At 35.4% G+C, this 10922-nt stretch overlaps 1 protein-coding gene and 1 long non-coding RNA gene across 2 annotated transcripts in view; one reads left to right on the plus strand and one right to left on the minus strand.

Moving 5' to 3' along the window:
• Positions 9309-9957, minus strand: LOC110268899. The gene is made up of 2 exons (XR_002357644.1): positions 9797-9957; positions 9309-9632 (listed from the first exon to the last, which is right to left on the minus strand). It is a non-coding gene; the product is annotated as an uncharacterized LOC110268899 (long non-coding RNA).
• LOC107625484 (ras-related protein RABA4d) overlaps positions 10253-10922 on the plus strand; it is a 4283-nt gene continuing 3613 nt past the window's right edge. The window contains exon 1 of the mRNA XM_016328134.2: positions 10253-10922. This exon is cut by the window's right edge and continues 19 nt beyond it. Within this exon, the coding sequence (XP_016183620.1) occupies positions 10719-10922 (204 nt within the window). The 5' untranslated portion in view covers positions 10253-10718.

The following is a 10922-nucleotide window of genomic DNA, read 5'->3' on the forward strand; positions in this document are numbered from 1 at the left end:
GCAATGTGTTCTAAAAAAGAGGGCAAAATAAAAACTTTAAAGGTAGAATAGATTGAAGACAGAATATATATAATTACGTATAATAGCCACTAGTCACGACACGGAAAGTTTAGGTCGTCTAGGGTTACAGAAATAAAAACAGTTGATAAACATTCTATTTCTCCCAAAAGTACATCAGAGCCTCTATTGGCAAGTTTTCAAAAGCATATATATACATCATTAAAGTTTTTCAAAATAAAAGGGAAAAGTCTAAACAAAATACAAAACTGAATTTAGAATAAGCTTTGTCGTCTTCCAGACGAACTCTAGCTCACTGCGGAGCATCAAGACCTGCATCTGAAAAACAAAGAATATATACAAAATGCGAACCCTCGACCCATGGGTTCACAGTACGGTAAAAATGCCAAATAAATACAGTAGGTAACAGGAACTCTCTAAGCAATCCTAAGCTCCTTTACCACAATATATCCATCTTAGGTTCTCACTAATCCAAAATCACTCAACTATCCTAGAGAATTCTAATCCAATCCACTCTTAATCATTGCCTCCCCAACTCTCCAAACTTCACATAGAATAGCCCTCAGCATCAACCGACACCAGCATGAGGGACCTCTCAATTATGCAAACACAAGCAAGGCAAAAAAGTAGTACACAATTAATTCAAGTATAGCAGTTAGCATAAACACATAATATACACAATTAGGCAAACCAAAGACAATTATAGAAAACCCAAACAATTCAAACAAATGCAATATGATACATGTCTGCCCTATGCCAATGAGCTCATCTATCGGCTGTACAGCCAAATCCGACAATGTTCGATAGCTAACCCGGATATCATCTCTCAATACGAAGAGAATCCTCAACCTTCCAGGAGGGAATCCTTAACCTCCCATTCAGAAAGAGACTATGATGTAATGATAGGGAGTCCTCAATCTAACTCATTCACACCATAGCCAGGAATCGAATCGAAGGGAATCATCTACCTTCTCCATTCGATTCCCCAATGTAGAAAGAGAGGGAATCCTCAACCCCGCTTGCCCTCTACAACAAGAGAGAGAATTCTCAACCTCATCTTGATTTTCATAGCAAGAGAAAGAATTCTCAATATCAGCTTGTCTATTTGCGAGCAAGATCCAACCACCGTTCTTGTCATTTCAATTCAAAGCTCATTTTGATTCAAACATAAACAAACATACCCGAAATTTGAATTAATAATTACAGAAATGAAACAAAGAGAATCCTCGACCTTCTATCCAACTTTCTAGTACGACAAGTGAAAAAATCCTCAACCTCAAGTCTGTCCACCGCAACAAGAGAGGGAATCCTCGACCTCAACTTATTTATCACAGCAAGTGAGAGAATCCTCAATTTCAACTCGCCTTTACGTGAGTGGGATAATACCACTGTCCTCACATAACATAAATCTTATTGTCTCTTCAATCATAATCACAACACGAAAGAGAGAATCATCTACCTCAACTCGCCTATTCATTCATTTCCTCAATCAATTTAATATTCAATTAACTTACTACTCATAAGCCCTCATCTTTAATTCAGTTTCTCACTCCTTAATCTCCTTCAATATCAATATCAATATCACTCTCTCCACATATTTGTACTCATTTCAAAACTTAGCACGAGAGAGGAAATCCTCAACCTCAACACGTCCATTCCTTTACCAATTATCAATGACTTAGACTTATCGTTCATTTTTCTCATTATTATCCCATTCTCATCATATTCAATCGTAATCAATCTCCGTCATCTCTCATTATCACAACCCTTCTCATCATACTTAATCATAATTAATTCATCGTCATCTCTTATTATCAAAATCATTCTCATCATTCGCAATCAAATCAATCATCATCATTATCTCTCATTATCGTACGCATCCTCATCAATGCTAAATCCTCATCTCTAACTACTCTACTCTTTATTTCATCAGCTCTAGACTCATAACAGAGCTTGCAGAGGTTTGCAAGGCTAGAAGAATGGTTGAAAGTTTTAAAAATACAATTTTGGCAAAACTGGGGGTCATGACTCATGCGTATGCATGCCTCGTCCACGTACGCATCAGTGTCAAAACTGGCATTGTTGCATACGCGGACTATAGCTACATATGTGGGTGTGTTGGCAGCAACATAGTCTTGCGTACGCGAGACACGTTCGCGTATGCGCGAGTGTAAAATTTTCCAAAGTCGCGTACGCAGGCCCCATCCGCGTACACGGGAGTATTGAGCAGAGCCCAATACTCACGTCCCATGACACGTTCGCGTACGCATGTTTATCAGTTTTCAGAAAGCTGCTATGCTGCAGAAATTTAATTTTTCACCCCAAACTTTGAAATCGCATAACTTATTTCGCAAAATTTATTTTTCAACCATTCTTAAATCATTGGAAAGATCATTGAATAAAATTTTATAAAAATCTATTTTCGTTAAATTCTCAACTCTGAGGACCGAGTTACGGCCCGCCAAAATTGGCTAAAAATCTATTTTTCCAAAAACTCTGCACGTTCAATTTTATACCGATTCTCAATCCCCTTGCATTTGACACCCAAAACCATTATCTCTATTTCAATACCATACTCAAATCAAACCATATCTAATCCACACAACACCATATCATTCATTAATTATCTTTCTCGATAATTTTTCAATTCAAACACCCATCAAACATTGAACACTAATTTTCAAATATTAATCACTCTAAATTCACTGTCACCATCATAATCATAGTCACACCATTCACAATCACATCAATTCACTTATTTTATTCCATCAAAACTTACCCGGACTCACCCATTCACGGCCTCTGGCCCAATCTCTTTCAATACCCAATTCATAATTATCAACAATATCATTATAGTAAATCATCTATAGTTTTAATCAATAATATACATTCCATCATAACATTCACACTAAACCAATAACCACCAACCACACCAAAAATTTAACAATATCCCAGGGTCATCTAGCCTAGGACTTCATGTCACATTACATGGTATTTAAATGACACTTAAACCATACCTTGGCCGATTCCTCTCAAGCTAAAAATCACTAAAAGACTCTTTTTTCCACAAGCTTCTAAGTTCTAAATTCACCTCCACCAAGCTCAAACACCACCAATATTCAATCCAATGCCTCAAGTATACAATCTACACTAATTTCACATAATATGCACACTACTCAAACTCTAGGATTTCATAAAATTTTATAAACAAATGGAAAAAGTAGTTATTACTTTTACCCACTGAAGTTGGTGATGATATCTAGCTAGAGCTCAAGCTAGAGCTCTCCCTAAACACAAGAATCACCATGTTCCATAAACACAAGCCAAAAATGTGATTTTCACACCAAAATCGAAAATCGAAACTGGAGATTGGTGAGGGAGAGGCTTACCAAATTTCTTAGATTTAAATGATGATCTCGACGAGAGCTTTTGTGTGGCCGCAAACGACTCGTCAATTAGAGTTCCATATCAAAAGTTATGGAGTTTTGAAGATCAAAGGGGTTAAGGTTTCTCTCTTCTTCCTCTCTTCTCTAATTCAGCGCGTTTCTCTCTTCAAAAAGGGAAATGTGTTGTTTTGTGCTGAAAAGGGGAGTTTATATAGTGTGGGCTTGGGCCTATTTGGGCCCGGTTCATTCGCTTTAGCCTGTTGGCCCAACTTTGGGCCAAAACCTTTAAGATTAGTATTTTAATTCGCATTTTAATTATTTTTACTTTTCCAAATCATCAAGTGTACTTTCTTAATCTCTCTGGCTCATAATTTATTCTCACTTACAGTATCATACAATCTAAGCCGGTACTGCCGGTTAAATTTTCAATATGTGTCCTTATGCATTTTTTCGCAGAAAAGTACATTTTTTCACTCAGAAAAATCCTCTGAATTCAATGATCACATTTAAATTTTCAAATTGTGATTCTAAATTTTTCACCCCCGTCGGCCCATATTTATTAATTATTTATTTAATTTTTGTTTAATTGGGAATTTACATCCTACCCACCTACTTAGAAATTTTGCCCACAAAATTTGGACCACGAAAAGAAAAAAAAATGGGTTAAACCACCATTAAAAGTTTTCTCAATTTTGACTAACCTTATACCATTTATTCTATTATCCTTCAATATCAATTCAAATATCCATTTACAATTTATTTTAACACCAATTCAAATTCCTATTTACATCCTTCATTCTTATCTACAATGCCATAATCTATCCGATTTTAAGCCTATGCTGTACTCATCCATTTCACTTTTAGTCTCCTCTAGGTCTTTCTCGATAGTTAATCCAACATCAAGTTTGCCTCGCCTTTTTGAAACCTCCCATAACTCCCGATTGAAATCTTAACTTAAAATTTCCAGAACTCTTCAAATCCTTACCAAAAGTTGACGGAGTCACTTCTAAGCCAAAATTCACCACCCTTTGCAAATTTCCTCAATTAAATCGCAGCAGAAACTTAGTATACCAACTTTATCACAACTTAACATTTCAATTCAACATCTCGGATTTGTCATTCAAAACCAATTATTTCCAATTCTCAACCTAAAACCAAAATTGACTTATGTACTTTGAAATTGTGAAATTTCTTATGATTAAAAAAGTATGACTGAAAAAGATTTTTTATGAGAAAGTATTATTTAATTTGATTTGATACCTAATATATTAAAAGATTCAAGAACATGTTATATTTGAAACTATATGCTTTGAATTAGTTTGAGAGTCTCGTATTAGAAAACCGTAGTTATTGGCGATAATGACATTAACCTAGATGCATCTGCCTCAGACCTCAACTAGCAGGGTCATTGCTAGCCTAATGTGTAGGTCACACATTAGATCTGTTATTCTATATGGACAAATAAGAAGAAAAGGAATACCTTTAGAGGTGGAGCTGCCCAAGTGTGGACTATTTGATTTGATTTCTGTATTGAAATCTCTCCCTTATTGATTCACTTATTTGTATAAATTACTTTCGAAATAAAATATATTTTGATAATACTGTTATATGATCTCATGTGAATTATCGATGTATTATTTAGTCACTAAGCTATGAAACTCACTCCATTTTCTTTAAAAAAAATCAAGCCAGATAGTCGAACATGTTAGCTTTTGTTATCCAAGGGTAATTATCTTAATGAGAACTTACTCTTTGTTGAGTTCTTAAATGTTATATGCTCCATATGTCACAGACAGGTTAATTTACTTTGTGTCATTATTAAAAATAATATGTAACTTATTCATTTTATTACTTGTATATTTATTAAAAATATTTATAATGTTCTTATTTTATCTAGATTTGAAATTGTTAGGCTTACTAGAGTATTATCCTTGAGTGTCTGTCATGGCTCATTCTAAGCCGTGACAAGTTGTAGGCATAAATTAGAACAAATATGCATTCAATAAAATATCAAATCCTAGCCGATCTAGTGCGCAACTCTTTATTACTTTGCAATTTTCTAGCAAACAAAGGTTTCGAGAAAGCGCCACTAGGCAACCTTCTTCCACTTCCGTCCTAAAACTCTACCATAGAAAAAGTAACTTTAGCATAAAACTTAAAGTTAGAGACAAAGAACTAATCTAGTACTGCACGAACAACTCACGTTTATATCTCAGCAAGAATAACCCACGATTAAAGATAAACGAAGTTCAAACAAAAAAAATCCTAAAATAAAAATAAAATTAATAAATTATAAAAATTATTATTAAATAATGAAATAACAAAAAACTGTTTGCATACTTTTTCAAATGTAATTAAGTAAATATTTTAAATTAATCTTAAATTCATAATATGTAAAGTAGTTATTGTGTACAAGATACAAGGCAACCTTAAAGAAGAAAGAAACTTCAATTTTATATTTAAAAAAAGTTCTACAAGTTTTACCATGTTCCTCCATTTCTAAATCATCTAAACGAAAAGTAATAAAATTCCAAAATTAAAATCTGACAAAAATGGCATTAGTAAATCACTCAGCAAGCAACTAAAACTGAAAAGTGTCTTTTTTATCAAAAAAAAATTACACTCTAATCCATCCAACTCTACCAAAACAGAATTTTCTTCTCCTTTACACTACCAAAAAAGAGAATTCAACTATATATTTTTATTGTTCATAAGTTTTTTAAACATTTAAAATTAACAAGTATGTATATATATATATACACACATACATACATACATATATACAATGTAGCCGAAAATCAAAGTATTAATACCTTCCAGGCGTCGCAGCAGCAACGACGGTGCGGTAGCCAAACTGACTGGGGGGTAAAAACGAGATTAGGATTTTTATATTTGAAAAAATAAAAAAGGGGAGCAGTGGTGAAGAGGGAAGAGGGAATAATTGTGCAACCTACCCGGAAGAGGGAGGAGACACGCAGCTCTAGCAACAGAGGGAACAATGGCGGCAGAGAGACCAACGACGGCAGAGACAGAGGGAGCCGTTGGTCTTAGGTAAGGAAACATGATCTAGGCGAGTCCATGAAGTCTTTGGAGAAGAATGCAGGTGGTCAGCGCTGGCGAAGGGTAGCCTAAGGGGTTGCTAGAGGTAGAGAGAGAAGAGAGAAAAAGAGAGGAGAGTGGTAGAGAGAGAAGGGACTTTTCAAAAGTGAGGGAGGAGGGTGTCCTTTTTGAATTTCGGACATCGTTATCATCTGATTTACCGGCGAATAAATTTGACAGTAACGTATTCAATGACATCAAAACGCATCGTTCACAATATGCGCTTAAAAATCTGCCAGTAAATCTGCCCCTAGATTTCGCACATCTTATTTTATTTTTTCCTCCAAAATTTCCCAACAAATTTACCGTCTGAAAAGAAAATTTTGTCGATAATAGTTTGACCTGACGAATTTGATGCATATGCCACCGATAAATCTGATGGGAAATCTGCCGCTATCATGCAACATTAAATCCAACAGTATTTAGCATTTTTGTTATAGTGATACATGGACAAACCGTGTTCTGCCATGTAGAAACCACTATCTATGTCGACATACCATGTGTAACTAACTCCCACGTCAGCACCCCAATACACATAGTCGAACCATGTTCTGATACGTGGTACTAACGGTCAACGTCAACATGCCACGTCAGCACGCCATTAATGGATATAGTCGAGGAACTAACTAGAGTTACAAATGTAAATTTTGGAGAGTAGGTTAAAATTTTATGAACCAATTTAGAATGAGTACAATTTCGAGATCAATTAACTCATTAGAAAGCCAAACAAATTTTATTGTCTCCAAATATTATTATATTTTTTTCTCCTTACTTAATAGTTGAAATTAAAACCTTTAAAAGATGGTATAAACTCGCCCATTACATGATGAAATCAGTATCTGTAATCAAATTAATTAACTATGTGGGTGAGGACGTGCGGTTTAGTAATTTATCATCATTTCTCTTAATCAAGCAGTTGATGATTTACGGCTTCTGATCCAATAGACCCAGAAAAGGCACTGAAAGAAGTTCCTACAAAGATTACCGATGACATTAACAGAAGAATTACTCGACCCGTGACTGAAAAAGAGATTAAAGTGGTTGTCTTCTCTGTTAATCCCTTCTCAGCTCCTGGTAAGAATGGGTTCACTACAAAATTCTATCAATTTTTTTGGGAGGTAATTAAGGAAGATGTTACAAGAGCAGTTATCAGTCTCTTTATGGGGGGGCCACATACTGAGTGCATTCAATCATACCCACATTTGTTTAATCCCGAAGGTGACTAATACTACATCTACGAAACAGGTCAGACCTATTAGTCTCGGTATTGTTTTCTATAAAGTATTAGTACATCAATTACAGTCAGTGATAGATAAAGTAATCAGTTCTAATCAAAGCGCTTTCATTAAAGGAAGGCTTATTAGTGATAATGTGTTGATTGTTCATCAATTTATGCATTTCTTATAAAACAAGAGGTTTGGAGAATAGGAATTAACATTCAAAATTGACATGAATAGGCGTATAACAAGGTGGAATGGAGCTTTGTTTGGGCTATTATGAAAAAAATGAGTTTTTGTAAGAAATAGATGGACTAGATTAAGGAATGTGTGATGACGGTCTCTTACTCTGTTACTGGGGAAGGACAATCTGATGTCTACTTTATACCATGTAGCGGATTGCGGCAAGATGTTCCTCTATCCCCCTATCTATTTTTTTTTTCTTTTTTTGCAGAAGGGTTATCCCATCTTCTCCACGGAAGAAAATAGAGGCACGAAATTGTGGGTGAGACTTAATCATAGATGTCCATCTCTTACTCATCTATTCTTTACAGATGACTCAGTTTTATTCAGCAGGGCTGTAGAGAGAGATTATCAAAAGTTGATGGCCATTCTCAACACCTACTCTATGCTTAGCGGGAAGTAGAGAGTAGACAACAAATCTTCAGAGATCAAAAATAACAACTTTTGGCAAATCTCCATTCTGAAATAACAAATCTCCATTCTGAACAAATCTTCTGTTTTTTTCAGCCACAACACGCCGATAGAGAGTAGACAACAAATGGCAACCATTCTATAAGTTTCACATGTGGAAAATCAAGATTGATACCTTGGCTTACCATCGGTAGTCCAGAGATCAAAAATAACAACTTTCAACTATATTAAAGATAAGGTGTCTAGCAAACTACAACATTGAAAGAGATCATTCCAGTCGGGTAGTGGAAGAGAAGTCCTTATTAAGGCGGTTGCTACAACAATTTTCATTTATATTCTAAGCTGTTTTAAGCTCCTAGAGACCTTACTAGAGGAATTACACAGGATGATTATGCAATTCTGGTGGGCCACAAAGAGTCAGAACAGAAAATATGGATAAAATGGTGTACTATGTGCAAACCAAATTGCCAAGGCGAATTGAATTTTAAAGAACTCAAAGCTTTTAATTTAGCTATGCTAGGGAAACAAGGTTGGAGGTTGATTGCAAGAAGGAATGCAATGATCTATCCAGTTTACAAAAGCAAGTACTTCAGATACTCCAATTTTCTAAAGGCAGATATGGGATCCAACCCCTTGTGGGGCTGGAGGAGTTTACTGAAAGGCCGAAAAGTCTTAGAAAAAGGTGTTAAATGGAAGATAGGAAGGGGTAGATCAGTATGGATATGGGAAGACCCATGGATTCAGAATATGCCCACTCTAGCCACTATAACCCAACATAATCCAGAAAGTCAATTGATTTGGGTAGAGCAACTAATCACACGCAATCAATAGTGGAACCAACAATTAATCCAAGAACAATTCAGTCCAAAAATTGCACAGGCTATTCTGAGTACTACTATTGAAGGAGAAGAAGATTTGATTACCTGGCCAAGAGTGAAAAATCGGAGTTATTCAGTAGTTTCGGGTTACACAGTGGCACATCAATATTTTCAGCCTCTGCTGAATATGCTACCAACATAGTGTGCGCAGCAATGCCTATGGAGCTCAATATGGAACTTATAATGCCAACAAAAGATCAAATTTTTCTTATGGAAAATCATGCACAATGGCATTCCAATCTGTTCAAAACTCCATGAGAGGTTTCATATTGCAAACCTAATCTACCGAATAAGTGAAATTGAAATTGAAACGGTGGGTCGTTGCTTGGTTCTGTGCGAACAATCTACTGAGCTCTGGAGCCGTTCTGGAATTAATACCCCTACCATGCAACAAAATTCAGATATTTGGCAGTGGTGGTTACAATTGATAGAGAAGACAAAGAACCAAATAAATGGAAAACAGATTATAATTATAGTTGTCACCTACTTTAAAAAATTTGGAAGGTGAGAAACAAGTTTATATTTGAAGGTAATGCAATTTTACCGCAGCAAATCATTGATAACGCTGTAGCAAGTGATGTTAAGTTCAAAACTGTTCGTGAGCCCTACAGAAGAAAGAAGACGAATGCTACTTTTCCTTTCTCAAATTGTTTTTCTTTATTATAAGTTGTATTTCTATTGTAATTGGAATTCCCATCTTAACTCTTGTGAAGTCCATCGTGGACCAAACAAAATAAAATTTTAAGAATATTTTTAAAATTTTTACTAAATTTCAAAAAAATATATATATATCTTACAAAAAAAATCGATAATTTAAATTTCACATTAAATATAAAAAATATTTGGTCCTTGTCCTGAAATAGTAACTTGTGTCAAAGGTGAATTTTAATCTCTCCATCTCACAGTAGACATCTTAAAAGGTGATTAAATTAATTTTGATTAGGTTTGGATTAAAATAACGATCCGGTTAAAATCAAATTGTAGAATCCAACTTATTTTTTCATACCAATAGTAGTACCAAGGAACTTGCTATTGATGCACCCCCACCCACAAACTGCCTCCCTGCATTTGTGAACCTAACCCAAACACAACACAAACACAAACACAAACATTTTCCTTCTGATTTTCCTTTTCCCCGTTTACGTCACATCTCTTTCGTTTTTCTTTCTGTTTAATTATTGTTAATTAATAATATTTATTATTATATTGATCAACTCAACCCCTACGATCATACCAAAGAAGACATCAACAACAAGAACAGAAAGAAGCCTTTCCATGATTCATCAAAGACAAGAAGACAACGCCTTCTTCTTCCACCTTTCTCCTCCCACGTTCCAATTCCCGCGGTAATTTTGAGGAAACTGCGGGGGCACAACAATTCCAATTCCAATTCCTTTCTATCTCTAATTCCTCAGAAGAACCGAAGAAATATTAAGGGAAAAAAAAAAAGAAAATTCTGATTTAGGATGTCGAATTTGTACGGTGACTACAACCAGAAGATCGATTACGTGTTCAAGGTGGTGTTGATCGGAGACTCGGCGGTGGGGAAGACGCAGCTCTTGGCGCGGTTCGCGAGGAACGAGTTCAGCATGGATTCGAAGGCCACGATTGGTGTTGAGTTCCAAACGAAGACTCTCATCATCGATAACAAAACCGTTAAGGCTCAAATA

The sequence above is a fragment of the Arachis ipaensis genome, chromosome B02, assembly GCF_000816755.2.
Source record: "Arachis ipaensis cultivar K30076 chromosome B02, Araip1.1, whole genome shotgun sequence".
Lineage (NCBI taxonomy): Eukaryota > Viridiplantae > Streptophyta > Magnoliopsida > Fabales > Fabaceae > Arachis > Arachis ipaensis.